This window comes from Mustela nigripes, chromosome 4 (assembly GCF_022355385.1).
Source record: "Mustela nigripes isolate SB6536 chromosome 4, MUSNIG.SB6536, whole genome shotgun sequence".
NCBI classification, from domain to species: domain Eukaryota; kingdom Metazoa; phylum Chordata; class Mammalia; order Carnivora; family Mustelidae; genus Mustela; species Mustela nigripes.
The window spans coordinates 99,754,248-99,772,239 of record NC_081560.1 but is presented as its reverse complement, the minus strand read 5'-3'; the positions used below and the strand labels follow the sequence as shown (position 1 = coordinate 99,772,239).

General features: G+C 33.9%; 1 protein-coding gene across 1 annotated transcript; it reads left to right on the top strand.

The window, feature by feature from the left end:
- Window positions 1–17,407: 17,407 nt before the first annotated feature.
- Window positions 17,408–17,738, top strand: LOC132015142 (large ribosomal subunit protein eL39-like). Its single transcript, XM_059395782.1, has one exon. The coding sequence runs from the start codon at window positions 17,438–17,440 to the stop codon at window positions 17,591–17,593; it is 156 nt and encodes a 51-aa protein (XP_059251765.1). The 5' UTR covers window positions 17,408–17,437; the 3' UTR covers window positions 17,594–17,738.
- Window positions 17,739–17,992: the final 254 nt, after the last annotated feature.

Sequence of the window (17,992 nt, the reverse complement as noted above, 5' to 3'; positions counted from 1 at the left end):
GAAAGATCTATTATAGTAGGAATACAGTAGGAAAGCCATTCTTCCTAATAACTTTAATTTACTATCGCAAAAATAAGGTATATGGAGTCCATAGAAGGTGCTGTGAGTTATGAGAGACACAGGGATGATAAATAAGACCAAGGACCTGCCCTGGAGTGGTTCCATAGCCCAGTGGCTGAGGCAATTTGGCTTGCGGTGGGGGGGATATATATATTTAAAAAAATGATCTTGATGCACTTAGCCTGAAAAACAGCACCATTAGGGATGATTTAATAACAGAATGTGATCATATTAAGGTTAAAAAAGGAGATGCATTAAACAATTCTCTATCTTTCTGAAGACCTAAAAAGACTATTAAGTACCATATGAAGAATGTGTTTCTATAAATGTTTCTCATAAAAAATAGGTTAACTCAGGGTTCACAATTATTATTTCTGGTGCTATTTCAAAATAAGAATGAATTGACTTGTGTATAATTTTTTTTCTTGATCAGGGATTGTGTGGAAATACTCTTTTCTTTTGCAAATTATTTAAGGCATATTTTATAATTCTAATTTTATTAAGCCTTGACAATAAGTTAAAAAATACTTATTTGGATTAATATTGATATTTAGTGATATCAACTTGAAAGTGAATGATAACACATTGCAAGGCTCTCTTGTATGAAATATTTATGGAATTATAAAATAGATCTTATACATTTATGAGTATTCAAATGTTCCTGTTCAGTTATTATACTAAAGATAACTCGAGAATGTCATTTTTATTCCAAGGGATTATATGCACATGATCTTCGATACAAAGTCACACTTCAACAAACTAGATGAATTCAGACCTTTAGAAGTTGTGACATTTGCATATAAATTTAAACTCTGCCCCTGAGCTATAAGAATAAATTAATAATCCAATTTAAATATTTGACAGATATGTCTCATAAGAAATATGGTATTGAAAGATCTATTATAGTAGGAATACAGTAGGAAAGCCATTCTTCCTAATAACTTTAATTTACTATCGCAAAAATAAGGTATATGGAGTCCATGCATTTTTTTATTATAGATTTAAAATACACATCTTTAATTAAAGAAACTGCCCTAGGGCAGAAGTAATACTCTCATTTTAATTAAGGTTAATTCACAATTTTTGTGGTAAAGAAGGAAAATGATTCTGTTTTAAAGAGAAAATTAGGAAAAAAATTCAAACTAAAAGAAAAAAACACTATGAACAGCTTACTCTTTAAGTAAATTATTTTTTAAATGTGCATGCCTTAACATAATTTTAATTTGGGTAGAGACTTTTCTGGATCGGTAAATTAAAGCTAAGTGTTCAATTTTTACTTACAATCTAGAATAGAGAGGCACCAAACTTCCAAAGCTGTCTGACTTTCTGAATTTAGGGTTCTCTCAAAATAGTCTGGTTACATATAAGAAATATTATGTTGTTTTATTGGTTATTTTAAATATATATCTCAAAGAATATATTGACAAAGGAAGAATTGAGAGAAGTACTTAGCCCATGCATCAGTATGATAGCTCATCAACAAAATTTTTTACAGTAAAATGTACTTTGGCTAATGAACCATTAAATCAACTTCATGTGTATGATTATTCTGAAATATAATTGGAATTATGTTAGTTTATTGAGATTTGACTTCATTTAATTGACAAATTGTTGCTCCATTTTGCACAATTATATCCTAACAACTCACTGAGAAGAAGAAAGAGGAGAAAAGGAAAAATTGCCATAAAGTATTATTTAAAGTCACCAATATTTTTATATTTACAATATTTTTATATTTACAATTTTTATATTTACAATTCCCTGATTTTTTTTTTTTAATTTTACTTATTTATTTGACAGAGAGAGAGAGATCACAAGTAGGCAGAGAGGCAGGCAGAGAGAGGGGGAAGCAGGCTCCCTGCTGAGCAGAGAGCCTGATGTGGGGCTCAATCACAGGACCGTGGGATCATGACCCCATCCGAAGGCAGAGGCTTAACCCACTGAGCCACACAGGTGCCCCATCCCTGACATATTTTTAACTGCCTGGGATTATAGATGTCTTCCCTTAGATTGACCTCTGCTTTTTATTCAGCTTTTGTACACAGTGTTTCACATATCTGGAATTCTGTGCTTGTTGGGAGGAGACTTGCCTGTGTGATAATAGAGCTGATTATTTGTCAATGATGCCTGCCCCTTCCTTTCTCTATATGTAGGCAAACTGGCTGTGAGATAATAAAATTAATTAAAGGATAGTTTATTGGCATAGATTTATCCTAAGCAAAAGGAAATCACTACTTGAAATTATTTCCCAAATGCCTGCTATCCAACACTTGGGTTAATAAGTTCCTTTATAAATACAAAATTAAAGAAGAGGATTCATTTTCTTCTCTTTATGAATTATCTTACTAAAGTTATCACACTGACCACACCCCAAAGCACTTAGTGAAAATACCAATGGGTGCTGCAGGCTGTGATTAAATGAACTCGAAGTTCAGAACCAATATCGAAATGGGGATGTGTTATGGCTGATTAGGTCACACAAGCAACAGTTTTGTTTCCAGGAAGATTAATTTGGCTTTAAACATGGCCATTATTGAGAATTAAATCAAAGAAGTTTAATTAAATGAATCACATTAGAAAAAACAAAGTTAATATATAGTCAAACTATTTTACTCCTAGTTATGTTACATTTTTATATTTTCTGTGCTGTTGAGGTTATCTATGTCTATTAAAACTATGTGGTGAAAATAACGGGCCACAGTGTGGTCTTGTAGATCGTGTCAACAGCTTGATATTGGCCGTGGTAGAAAGAGTGGCACCATGGAAGTCAGGGTTTGAGATACTGTTCTGTTGACTCTCTAGTCTTAAAACAATGATGGAAAAATGTAATTATGTAGATTAGGCCTACAAGTGTGATATGTTTTTAAAAAAAGTGTGATATTTTTAAATCACACTTAAATAGTCCTTAAATCACAAATAGAACTTTAACATTGAGGAAATCTTCTGTTTCAGTATCGGAAACTACTATTCAGTTTGGCAAGTTTGGTAAAGTCATTCCTGTCAATGATGAACAAGTGAAGCCTCAATGTATGTATGTCTTAATTGCCTCACTGTCATCTTTTCTCATTAGTGTAAAAATAAAGCATCAGCCAACAACATTCATTCATAAGTGTGCTCCTGTGTCAATTTCAACTAGAATTTGGCTTCACATATAAAAGCTTGGCAAAAAAAAATTAATGAAAGCATTCTATGAGAATGAAACAGATAAATGGAATTAAAAATATTTTATCATTATTTCTAAATTATGTATTATAACTTCTTTTTATTAGTAAAAGTTATGAGAAATATATAAATATATATACAAATATTTTAACTAAAAATGTACAAATAGTTAACATATATTTATTTATTTTTAAAAATATGTGGGAAACCTGGGTGGCTCAGTCTATTGGGTGGCTGCCTTCCACTTAGGTCATGATCCCAGCATCCTGGGATCAAGTCCACATCGGGCTCCTTGCTCAGCAGAGAGGCTGCTTCTCCCTCTGCCTCTGCCTGCCTGTTCTTAGTCTCTCTCTCTTTCTCTCGACAAATAAAAATAAAAATCTTAAAAAAAAAAAATACATATTTGTAAAAAAGTATATATATGTGTATATATATATTTGAAACACTATATGTGTATTTGTATATATATGTGTATATATGTATTCATATACATAGCATATACTATATATACATATATATGGTGTTTTTAAATCAATTATTAAACATTTGCTGGTGCTACTGTACTGGCAAAAAAGCTGTATTTCAGCAATTCATCTCAGGGTCCCCAGTTCAGGCAAGTATAAACAATATTATTTATTCAGACCTCTGTCTCTCTGACCAATCCTTTGTGTCTCAAAGGAGGAATCAGAAAAATATTAATACCATAGCTTATATGATAAACTCCAATAAAAATAATTGTCTTGATGTATATAATAAGGCTTGCAAACAAACTATTCAGAAGGTATCTGGAATACAATTTTAGTTAATTGTATGATACTGATTCATCTTTTTCAATCTCCTCATTAAAATTAGCACCCACATAGAAAGAAAGAGAGAGAAAGGAAAAGAACAAGGAAAAGAACAAATGTTGAAATAGCATTGCTATTGTTCAATGACGTATTTCACAAAGAGCTACCATTTATAGAAGAATGGGCCAAGAGAGCAATATTTGGTTTTAATCAACTTACTTCCAAACATTTCCTATAACAAAACTTGACCCAGTAGGACAATGGCATGTGCCTTCTACCCATGCCCATCCTCTAACCTGAGATCAGAAAATTAAGCCTGGCAGTGGAAAAGAAACCTCCACTTGTCTCCCATAGAGTTCCTTTCCAAGAAGGTCTGTCTCATTTTCTACACCCACTCAGGAGACTGTAGCTTCAGGTAACATAAAAGTCTCAAGAAAAAAGGGAGCAGAATGTACTATGTTAAATAATGGTATGTAGGGCAAGATGAAAAATACAAAAAGTACTAATCTTCAAGGCACAGTTGTTGACAAAAACAGTAATGAAGTCTATTCAATACTATTACAAACATAACTCAGCGCACACATCGGAGTGAAATGTATAAAATGATATTCAGTCGAATATATATAAAAACTGGGCGGTTCAGTCAGTAATGAATCTGTCTTCAGCTCAGGTCGTGATCCAGGATCCCAGGTTGGATTTCTGGATCAGGCTTCCTGCTCAGTGGGGAGCCTGCTTCTCCCTCTGCCTGCTGCTCCCCCTGCTTGTGCTCTCTCTCTCTTTCTAATAAATAAAATCTTTTTCTAAAAAAAGGCATATAAAGAGAACACTTAAAAATTGTCTGCCATGGTTAAAAATTAAAGAAAAATTAAAGTTTTAAAAATCCGTAATTAAATTTTATTATATATTTTTTTAAGATTTTATCTATTTATTTGACAGAGATCAGAAGTAGGCAGAGAGGCAGGCAGAGAGAGAGTATAATTAAACTTTAAAAAGTGAGGAAAAGAAAACTAAAATTTTAAAATAGGAAATGAAAATCTTGTGGTAATTCATGTTCATCTTAAATTGTTCAGTGATTGTTTTAAAGTAAATAAATAAAATGAAAAAGTCAAAACATTAAAGGAGGGAAAATACATAAAACTTGGAAATAATTCCAATAGTTGAGATTTACAAAACTTGTGTATATCACTATATTTTTAGATTTTGACTTTCTGTAGTAAGTTTCTGTACAAATTAATAATGCCTAAAATGATAGCAAGACTTTGGAAAAATTGAACGGACAAAAATAAAATTATAAGACTGTCTCAGGAAAGTACAGGCCAGATGGTGACATGAGCTAGATTACATGAGTAATAAATTTTAGTTGACATTCTAGGGTTTTATAGACACAGAAATTTTCTCAATTTTATAAAACTTGCACAGTCCTGATGGTCACAGATTTTTAAAAAAATCACAAAAAGAACATGATGGTCCTTTATTATGATGTAACACAGTCCATAATGAAGGATTCTATATATTGAAATTAATAATAAAGTATGATAAAATATATTAAAAGACTTCAAGAGTAACCATATGAATTAATTGATATTCACAGTAATCAATTAATACATTTAAAACAGGGAGATAATTTGGGAAACTTCTTTGTTTATTATGTTTAGAAAGTCAATGAAAATTTAACAACTGTCATTATAAAACATCAATATAAAAATAATATAACTTTACTTCTTTGGTATGGCACAGTGTCAATCGCAAACATCATTAAAAAGGCTGAGACACTTTAGGCTTCACCATTAAAAGCTTTAAGTCCAGGTAATTCATTTTCATCACTACGGAACATTTTTTTCTTGGATTTTAGCCATTGCAATCAAGTATGAAAAAAGTAATTAAATGTGTTAATCAAAACTGAGCAAGCACCATTATCATTATTTGCCAGAGAAGACATTTTCTAACTGAAAATTCAAACAAATCTACTCAAAACATTGGAAGTATAAAAACAAAAACAAGTTAGTTAGAAAATGACAAGAGTAAAAATCATAGTCAGCAGTATATGTGGTAAAGCAATGAAAAATTGAGAGTTTCATCATACTAGTATAAAAATACTTCAAAAAATTAGGAAGAACTGTTTATTATGCAATACCAAGGTTAAAATATCAAAAAATACCATTTGGGGACACAGATAAATATTGAATAGTAGGAGAGGCTGTCTTATTCTTTTATGGGAAAAATGAAGAAGAATTAATACTAAGGATGGGTAAATTCTTCCCAAATTAATCTTTAAATAGAGTATATTTTCAATCAAACCTCTACTGCTTTTTAAAAATAAGATTAAGTAATTTAAAAATTCATCTTCACTTTGTAACATAGGATACTAACATACCTAGGAAAGAACAGAAGAAAGGCTCTTGTTCTAAGAAGTACTGAGTGTCTAAGTTCCCTCTAACCTGCGTTACCCATTCCCTTTTAGCTGTTTGAGAGACATACCCTCTGCCTGCTGGATAGGTTGGCTCTTCTCCATGTGTCTGAGAGAAGTGCAAAGGGCAGTTACGTGTCTGTTTCACCATGGCTGACCGTTGGCCCAGGCTTTCGGCTTCAGCAGACTCTCTCAGATGGTCATCACGGACACTTTAGCTACTTTGCTTTGTATGTATACAGTTGAACCTTGAACAACACAAGGGTTTGAGCACTGAACCACCCAGCTGAAAGTCCACTAATAATTTCGCCTCCCCTAAAACGTAACTACTTTAGCCGACTGTTAATATAAACAGTCGATTAAAACATCTTGTATGTTATATATATTACATATTGTATTCTTACAATAAAGCAAACCAGAGAAAAGAAAATGTTATTAAGAAAATCATAAGGGGGCACCTGGGTGACTCAGCTGGGTAAGCGACTGCCTTCCGCATGGTCATGATCTCAGGGTCCTGGGATTGAGACCCGCATCGGGCTCCCTGCTTCTCCTTCTCCCTCTACTCCTCCTCCTCCTGCTTGTGCTCTCACTCTTGCTCTCTCACTCTCAGGTAAATAATAAATAAACCTTTTTACAAAAGAGAAAATCATAAGAAAGGAGAAAATACAGTACTGAATTTATTTAAGAAAAAAGAAATCCGTCTTTAAGTAGACCTACCAGTTCAAACCCCTGTTGTTCAAGTGTCAACAATGTATTCTTTTATTATCCAAGGTAGAATTAATAAAAGGCTGGCATCAAGCTGATATTGTATAATAGACCTAACAGGAGAACTGAAGCATTATAAGTGATTTACAATGTAGACAAGTAAATTTTAAATAGCATATTATCCACCACTACTACCAGCAGAATAACATCCATTGTCCAGCAAATGGAATTCTCTGGGCACTTTGCTTTCTTTAGCCCTAGCCTGCTCTCTGGTTGGGATCCATGTTTCACTTAGTCTCTTATCAACTCCTCTCTCCAGTATCCTGTTTGGATATAAATCCCTATTTACTGGCTCTCTGGAAGTAACCTTACACTCCAAAAGAAACTCTCTACATTTCTCTACAGAAATGATCATCCTCTTCCTTTATTTAAAAATAATTCTTTAGATCACTTATATCCCTTACTTCTTCAAACAGCTTCTCCAGTCTTGGCTTGAGGCTTTTCATATTCAAAAGTTCAGAAAAAGCATTCTCCCAAATGTAACTGCAACATTTCCCTAATCCCAATATTGTCATCCCTTAAAATGCACCAAAACTATTGCATGATGCATTAAAAAAAAAAAGTGAAAGTATAATAATATGAAAACTTGAATGAAATACAGATGAATATTTATACAATTTAACATGACTGAGAACTTCCTAAGCCTGACTCCAAGAATAAAATTGATTAATCAAAATGTTGATTTGACAATTAAAAATATTACTTCTCTAATAGGAAGATGCAAAATGGAAAGCAGCAAAGAAGAGTGAAAAAGAAACAAAAGAAGGAAATAAGGAAGGGAAGGGAGGAGAGAGAATAGGACAGAAGAAAATTAAAGAAATATTCACAGAGAAAAAAAAGAAGAAATAATAATTAAGACAAAAATATTTTTTAAATGGAAACTCAGAAAATGTAACTACAATACTTATAAAAGACTAAGGGCAAATAATTTGAATATAAAAAGTGCTTTTAGAATTTAAAAGAAGTATCATAATTCACAATGACATGAAAAAGGAATTCACAAAAGAAGAAAAGTATGTGACCAATAAATATATGAGATAACTATTTGAGAAATACATAAGGCACAAATGCACTTTTATTCCTTTTACTACACTGGCAATGATGAAAAATGATAAATCCCAATATAGGTCTATGTCTAGAAAAATGGACATCAAACATCCTAGAAAAATAATGTAAATGTAGTATTTTTCATGGGGAGCAGTTTAGGAAAAGACTTAGAAATATGTACTACTTTTGACACAAATGTCCTGTGGAAATAATTTATGTTTTCATTTTATCACAAAGTAGTTTTCAGAACTATTTAGAAGACCCAAATACAACATGATCTAAATAACTTGCAATAATAGATCACTAACTATCCAAGATAGTATTCTTAATGTATTCTACATTATGAATAATTAAGGTACCAGTTGATATGAATTTTTAAGTTGATTTTAGTAGAAAAGCAGATTATAAAATAATGTGATCTTGTTTGTATATGTAGCTATTTTTAAATTTTTAATTATAGATGTTCTGCAGTAAAAATTGTTTTGGAAATTGAAGTACAATTACATTATTTTAATTCAAGGACTATTTATACCTATGTAAGTGTGCAGTATATATATTCGTCTCATTCTGGTTTGTAACTACTACTTTGGTTTAAGGAATGCCAGGCTGCATATGAGACTTTACATGAATGTTTATGTACACATTATTTAAGGTAATTATTTAAGGTATGCTTTGGATTTAGGAAGCAATATGTACAGACCAAGGATGATGGTCATAGACAATGACAAATTTGTATTTGTCTACGGATCCTTACTTTCCATAAGACCTCTCAAGTCTTATTATGCAATTCTAGAGGATAGCTATTGTACTGTGTTAACAAGTTTCAATGTATTAGTTGTCATATTACTGATGATGCTCAGAGTATACTTAAATTTAGGAGAGTGTAAATACCATAGTTTTCTATAAGCAGACTGTGAGACAAGAATCTAAGTGGCAGTAATTTCTTTGGGAGGTTAAGAAATCGGGAAGCAATGAATACTCACCATTTGCGTCAACCATGGAACTGGAAAGGATTATACGAAGTGAAGTAAATCAAGCAGAGAAAGACAATCATCATGTTGTTCCTCTCATATGTGGAGCATAAGCAGTAGCACGGAGGACCATAAGGGAAGGGAGGGGAATCTGAAGGGAGAGAAATCAGAGAGGGAGAAGAACCATGAGAGATTACGGACCACGGGAAACAAACTGAGAGTTTCAGAGGGGAAGAGGGTCAGGGAGGGGGTAACAGGTGATGGGTATTGAGGAGGGCACGTGCTGTGATGAGCACTGGGTGTTACACATAACTAATGAATCACTGAACACCACAGCAAAAACTGAGGGCCAAATACAATTAAAAAAAAAGAAAGAAAGAAAGAAAGAAATTGGGAAGTGGGCCAGAGAACAGAAGGCAGCCGACAAAGGTGTGTTAATGAGGCATTTATACTGGTAGCCATTAAAAATCAATTCAGCTGGGTCAGCTCCAGGAGCCCATGTAAACATGTTCCTCAGAGTTATGCTGGTTTAGTGAAAGGCACCAGGATATTTAAACAATAGTGTTCCTGGATGCCTCTGTCTACCATGCCATGAGCCAAGGGTCTTTCCAAGCACTCTGGGAAAAACCCTCAGGTAAATGCTAATATTGGCAGATAGAAATGTACTAGCACATGCTAGGGCCTTAGGTTGACTGATACGGCCTAATATTTTATTTCTCCAAAAGACAGCCATATGGAAATATCATACAGTTTTTTTTTTTTAAAGATTTTATCTATTTATTTGACAGAAGAAGATCACAGGTAGGCAGAGAAGCAGGCAGAGAGAGAGGGGGAAGCAGGCTCCCCGCTGAGCAAAGAGCCCGACGTGGGGCTCGATCCCAGGACCCCGAGACCATGACCTGAGCCGAAGGCAGCAGTTTAACCCACTGAGCCACCCAGGTGCCCCTATCATACAGTTTTAAAACAATCTCCAGTCCGAACCTCACCCTGTGATAGTTCTCACACAGCACGAGAATGGAACAATCGCCTTCAGCCCCGTCAAGCAAATGAGATGGCCTAGAAACTTAATTTCAGCCACACAGTGCCACCAGTATTTAAGGCCTCTGCTGTTGTTGTTTTAAGATTTTATTTATTTATTTTAGAGAGAAAGAGAATCTCAAGTGTACGCCATTCTGAGTGCAGAGCCCACGGAGGGGCTTCATCTCACGACCCTGAGATATGACCTCAGCAGAAATCAAGACTTGGACATTCATCACTGAGCCACAGGGGCCCTAAGGCCTCTGTTTTATTTACTTTGTTTAATATATTATTATTTGCTTAACATAACAACCTACCAATGTGGGTTTACTTATTTTCAATTAATTATTTTGTTGATGTTTTAAATGTTACATTAGATGATCATCAAGTATTGACACATATACATAAGTTGATAGAAAGATAAAACAAATACACAGGGAAGGAATAGAGAGGTATGTAGATGGAGATAGACATAGATACATAATAGATAGATGGATAACCTTGACTATTTTAGCTGTCTTGTGACACTCGTCATGATATTCCCACAAAAAAAAGATAATACATACAATTAACATACCTCACAGAGATTATATAAATTATTATAATTAACATTCATACATGATACATATTTTTAAAAAATAATTTGTTCGATATTACAAATAAAATTAAAATTCAAAATTCCCCTTAAAACAGTCAATCTGCAGTGACAAGAATTCTTAACTTTGCTCCCTCCCTGAAAGCTTATGCCGATAACCTGCCAAGGAAGAAACCAACGTGGTTAGGACGGTTTCCCCTGATGCGTATCAGATCATCAAGAGGGAAAATCATGTACTTAGAGTACTTATTGGCTCAGTCAACTTGCTAATGGAATTTTTCAGGTTCCTAGAAGCCAAGCACAGTTATGTTAATATAAAGTAAAATAGATAAAAAAGATAAAAGATGTCAAGGAGTATTTTTTTCCTTTTTAATAAACTATTTTGTGACAAAGTTTGCGCTACTCCCAGATTCCACTAGTATAATGTTTTATGTAAGCATAGTACATCTGTTATGATTTAATAAACCGATATCAACATGTCATTATTAACTGAAGTCCAGAGTTCATTCACATAACCTTAGCTTTACCTACTGTCCTTTTTATATTCTAGGATTCTATCCAGAATATCACCTCTCGTTGTTATATCTTTCTAGATCTCTTTCGTCTGTGGTAGATTCTCAAACTTCTCGTTATTTTTATGTCCCTGAGAGTTTTGGGGAGGATTGGTCAGGTATTTACCAGGATGCCCACTGTGGGAATTTGTCTAATGTTCCTCTTGCAATAACCCTGGAGTTGTGGGTTGACAGGTTTAAGATCACGGGGGATCAGTCCCATTTTCATGAAATTGTTTCCAGAGCAGTTATTAGCATGATTTACAAATGTGTGCCAGGTTCCTCTGGCAGCAAAATGATTTTTTATTTAATTTACTTTTATTATATTATTTTTCAAGGTTCCAAAATTCATTGCTTATGCACCACACCCAGTGCTCCATGCAATACGTGCCCTCCACAATAGCCACCAACAGGTTCACCCACCCCACCCCGCCCCCAAAACCCTCAGTTTGTCTTTATCCTCTTTCTTCACTGGACACTTTGGAAGGGAGTTGTTATGTGCAGTTTTGCACTCTTCCTGAAGACAGAGTGTTGACATGTTTTATCTGTGATTATTCTCCATAAGGACATTGTCTTTTCTTTCCCATGTGCCAATTTACTCAATCACTTATTTAATCATTTTTTAATTTATTCAATCACATATTTACATTATGGGCTTACAAATATTTATTGTACTAATATGCCCTGGACTCAACTTGCATATTTCTTGACTCCATCCTAAAATCAACCATTTCTCCAATGATCCGTGGTTCTTTTTATTGGCAAATAGTATTAGAAACTGAGATCTGGGTGTGAGGCATGCATATTGCCTCTATGTGTCATTGACCTGAGGCTCTCTCAACAGATAAAGCACAAAATACGTATGCGCATACTAACCCATGCAAAACACATATATAAAATGCTTCTACATCTAATTGTGTCTATATTGACATAAACCTGATGTCATTTTGGGGTCTCCAACTCCTATATATTACTTCACAGATCATTGTAGCTTCCTCCTACAGGTTAGAAACCTGCCACCAATTTACTTCATTTTCTGTTCTTGTATATACATTCATAGTAGTATCAGAATCATTCACAAATACTTCTGCGGGAAACATTTCGTCAGCTGGAGCACAGTGTAAATGTGCAATTTTATTTTGCCTTGAGTCTTACGTTCATTTCCAAAGACATTTAGGTCAACCCTTTCCTCCATCTCTTTCAGTGTGGTGGTTTCATATGGTTTGCTGAGTCACATTCTCTTGTCACAGCATTCTTTTCAGAGATCCCCCAAGTTTTAAACCTTGCCTACATTAAAGTTAATAATTTGTGCTCTACTGTTCTATGGGTTTGAGAAATGCATACTATCTTGTATTTATCGGTATAGTATCATATAGAATAATGACTGCCCTGAAAATCCGCTGGTATTTTCAGGTAGCCATCCCTGCCCCCCAACCCCTAACAATCATAATCTTTTCATAGTCTCTACAGTCTTTTATTTACCACCTTGCCATACAACTGGAATCACACCACTACATCACATAACTGGAAATACACAAAAGTAGTTTTTTGTTTTTTGTTTTTCCCAAACTGGGTCCTCTCATTTAGGAATGTGAATGCTAAGCTTTTTTTCATGGCAGGATTGCTTATTCTTTTTCATCACTGAATAATAGTTGACGGTTTGGATTTACCATACTTTGCTTATCCATTCACATAGTAAAAGACATTGTGGTTAATCCAGGTTTAGACAACTATGAGTAAAGGTAGATAAACTTTTGTATGGAGGCTGCTATGAGAACATAGGGTTTCAAAATTGTGTTCCTTTTCACCTTTTGCATTTTCCTGTATTTTAGAATAACCACCCTGCCACACACATACTTCCTACAATGCCACACACACCACACAAGCCCCTACACACTCCCACAGGGACTGATTGAGTTTATTTTGATACTATGATCATTTGGGAAGAACTAACACCTATGAGATCGAGTCTTCCAAGCTATGGTCATAGAATATCCCTCTCCAAGTATCTCTAGTATATCAGATGATATTTTTTATTTTACTTATTTTTATTTTTTAAAGATTTTATTTATTTATTTGACACTGAGAGAGAGAAGTAGGCTCCCCTCTGAGCGGGGAGCCCAACACAACGCTCAAATCCAGAACCCTGGGATCATGACCTGAGCCAAACACAGACACATAACCGACTGACCACCTACAAGTTCTTCATGGTATTTCTAAAATTCATTTTTTCTGCAATATTGAAATACAATCTATTCTTATATACTGACACTGAATTCAGGTTTTCATTAAATTTACTAATAGATTATAAATTCTTCCTGAATTTCTACATATGCATTTATATCACCTGAAAATAGAGTTTTTTTTATACATCCATATCATTGTTTTTTAATTCTTTTTCTTACCTTAAGATCATCAGTAAAATTATGTATAGATGTAGTGACAATATTCTCCCTTGCATCATTTCTAATATCTAATATTTCATCATTGATATTTTACCAAATTTATTACCTCAATATTTTAATATACTTATTAGCAATTTACATTTCTTTCAACTCTTATTTCACTAAGATTTTTAAATTATTATTGCAATATAATTAACATAAAAGGTCATATTAGTTTTGGGTGTACAACACATTGTTTTGACAAGTTTATACATTACTCAGTGCTCACCGTAAGTGTAGTCACCATACAATATTATTATAAGATTGTTGACTATATTCCCTATGCTATATTTTTTTATCTCCATGTTATTTTACAAGTGGAAGTTTGTGTCTCTTAATGCCCTTTATCTATTTCACTTACGTCCCCTCCCTCCCCTCTGGCAACCACAGGGTTTTTCTCTATTTATGAGTGAGTCTGTTTTTGTGTGTTTGTTCATTTGCTTTGACTTTTAGATTCCACATATAAGTAAGGTCATATGGTATCTGTCTTTCTGTCTAAATTATTTCACTTATCATCATACTTATACACTCATTTATTTGTTGCAAATGGAGAGAAATCCTTCTTTATGGATGAGTAATATTCCATTATATATGTACCCACATCTCCTTTATCCATTTGACCATCAGTGGATACTTGGGCTCCTTCTATATCTTGGCTATTGTAAACAATGCTGCAATAAACTTAAGAGTGAGTATATCTTTTTGAATTAGGTTTTTATTTTCTTTGGTAAATACTCAGTAGTGGAATTACTATATTATATGATATTTCTATTTTTAATTTATTAAAGAATCTCAGTACTGTTTTCTACAGTGGCTATACCAATTCACATTCCCACCAACAATGGATGAGAATTTCTTTTTCTCCACATCCTTGCCAACACTTGTTATTATTTGTTCTTTTCTATTAATTTCACTGACTTTTTCCAAACTTTTCTCTGAAATCTTTTGCAGAAATGTTTTCTGTAATTTTGGTGAGTTATATGAATTGATTTAAACTGTTAAAGTAAACCCTCCTTCAGAAAACCTCTTTAATGTTTTTCTCTTTTATGTACTAATAGAGTCAATTTGCTAAATATTCATGAAAATACTGTTTGTAATATACTTTTATTTAAAATATTCTTGTCATGTTTTGGAATCAAGATTATAGTGATCTCATGGATTTAGGAAATGTTCTCTCTGTATCTAGTCTTCGTAAGAGTTAGTGTAAGATTGAAGATATCTCTCTATGGATTATGGGAACAATTGACAAGTTAAATAATCTGGGAGTATAGTCCATTTGCAAGAAGTCGTTTAATATTAAAATTGATTTCTGTACTTTTAAAAAAGATTTTTACTTATTTATTTTAGAGAAAGAGAGAATGAGCAGGTGGAGGGGCAGAGGGAGAGGGAGAGAAGTCCTCAAGCAGACTCCCTGCTGAGCACAGAGCCCAAAGTTGGACTCCATGCTAGGACCCTGAGATCATGACCTGAGCCAAAATCAAGAGTTAGTTGCTTAACCCACTGAGCCACCGAAGGCACCCCAGAAATCGATTTCTTTAATTGAGATTGGATTGTGTAAGATTTTTTACTTTTACTGTATGTTTAGTAGGTTGTGTTTGTTTTTGAAAACTGCCTATGTCACTCAGTTTGCCATATTGATTGTTGCAAAAATCATTATTATAGGCTCTTACTGCCTTTTTAATGTGATGACATTCTTTGTATTCATATTTGTAGTCATATATTTTCTATATTTTTTCATAAGCAGTTTGCTAGGGGTCTATTAATTATATCAGTTGTTTCATAGGGTCAGTTTTTCACTTTTTAATTTTTCTGTTTAAAATTTATTTATATGCAATTGATTTCTGTTTTTAATAATTATTATTTCCTTATATCCACTTAATATTTATGTTTGATTTGTTTTTTTTTTCCAGTTTCTAAAACTGGAAATTTAGGTCATTGATTTATTTAATGTTGTAATGTCTTTTCAAATACTTGCTTTCATAAATTTACTCTCTAATCATTTTTGCCATTTTCCAGATGTTTTGATATAGTTCTCATCTTTCAGTTAAAAATATATCATATTTGTATAATAATTTCTTATTTTAACCAGTTTGCTTAGTAATATCTTATTCTATCTCTAGAACTGGCATTTTTCTGCTTATATTCCTTTTTGTTTTGTACAATTAATAATATCATTAAGTTAATATCCTACTCATTCATGTCACCTCTATGTCCTCTAGTAGCATCCTTGTCATTAGAGAAGCCTAAATTCTCAGACTCCAACTTTCACTCAGTTGGTAAATGGCTCCAGATATAGCTCTAGATTTTCAGCTCATTGATAAGATTACTTCCTTCTGTAGAACTTTATTCCCATTAGTCCTTGATCCTTCTAAGATTTTTTGATACCTATGGTTTTAATAATTTATCCAGCATCTCTTGCTTATCAGAGTGAGATCATTGACTTATGACAGTTTCATTCTGCCCTTATTTAGCAATATAATCAATGTTTTTATGCTACTCATGATAATTTGAAAATTTTTGTCTGTTTTCTAATTTCATAAGATATATTACCATAGTATTATTTATCTTTTCCTGTGATACATTTCTTGAACTAATCTAACCATGTTTATTCCTTTCATGATCACAGGTTAAATTTATCAACTTATACATAGCTTATATTAAGGATATTAAATGGATTTATAGAGTATGTTTACTTTTTCCCTCTAGCAATCATTTTAAAGTGCTAAGTTCCTACCTCTAAAATAAATCAATTTGAAAAAGATGATTTTATTTCATTATAGATATGAAGCATTGATTGCATGTTTTATCTATATTTTTACTTGTACTTGGTGCTGATTAAGGACGGCTCATCACTCTTCTCACCACTTGACATCAGAGTGATTTGCGTTGGTCAACAATAGCCTGCAATGGGGTCATCACAGGGCTGTGATCTGTCTTTCAATATATGGAGCTAAAAACCATATTGATTTGTAGTTAACAGTTTGCCCCCACTGGAGCCAGGCAGCAAACTCACAGACAGTACCTCTAGATTTTTTCAAATGCTAACTTCTTTCCAAATGCTTCTTTTTTTCTTTTATAAACACATCATTTTATCTTACTGTCCTCATTTTGTCTTATCATTTTTCTTTTCCAGTTATGCTATGTGCTCTTCAGAAATTGTTCTGAGAATATATATTCATGAGAAAAGATTACACGCATACACACACACATACCCCTCAGCACCACAAAATGTGTCTGTCAATTATGAAGGGTGTGAAAAAGTGAAATTTTACCCTAGGTGTAAGCTAACAAACTAGCCTGACACACATAGTATCACGAAGACACAAAATTCCAGAGTCAGACACACTTTATTACTCAAGTGAGAAGCTGTAGCTGGAATGTCAGCTTGATGCTCATGCTGCTTCTTCATCCCTCACGTGCAACACAGAGACCCATCTTGGATCCAGCTCACACAGTGGGCAGTGTTTCTGGAGAGGAACCCTGGACTGGGGAATTCATTAGTTTCACTGTGAGTGAAAGCAAGCCTGCTCTTGTTGCCTAACCCCTCCAGCTGCCCTTAAGTCCAGATCAAAAGTCATGGTTTCTCTTTTTCGGGCCATCCTGCTGTGCACTGCGCGCTATTAATTGACCATGTCTTCTCACAACACTTTCAGGATCAAGCGATTCCTGGCCAAGAAACAAAAGCAGAATTGTCCCATTCCCCAGTGGATTCGGATGAAAACTGGTAATAAAATCAGGTACAACTCCAAGAGGAGGCACTGGAGGAGAACCAAGCTGGGTCTCTAAGGCGTCTCACATCACGCAATGACACACCTAATTGACACCACGTATTTAATTAAGCTACTTGAGGATCATGTGTTCTATTCCATCACCCTGTAAACACCTTTCTGCCTGGCCAATAGATATCATTTATCAACGAAAGATTTTTCTGTTACTATAGCTCTGCACCAGTGGGTTGGTTTGGTAATAAACGTGAGGCCTTTGAGCTGTTACAAAAAAAAAAAAAAAAAAAAAGTCATCACACCCTGTGTAGTAATGAAAAATACGGAGTATGCTCAGGGTTCAGGGTAGATTGTGTCTTCCAAGGGTATCCTTCTATATCATAGATTGGAGGAAGGGAAATTAAAGAGGATGTCTCCCTCTAAGTTACAGTTTGCTTTTCCCCTAAATTCTCAAGGTGAGCAG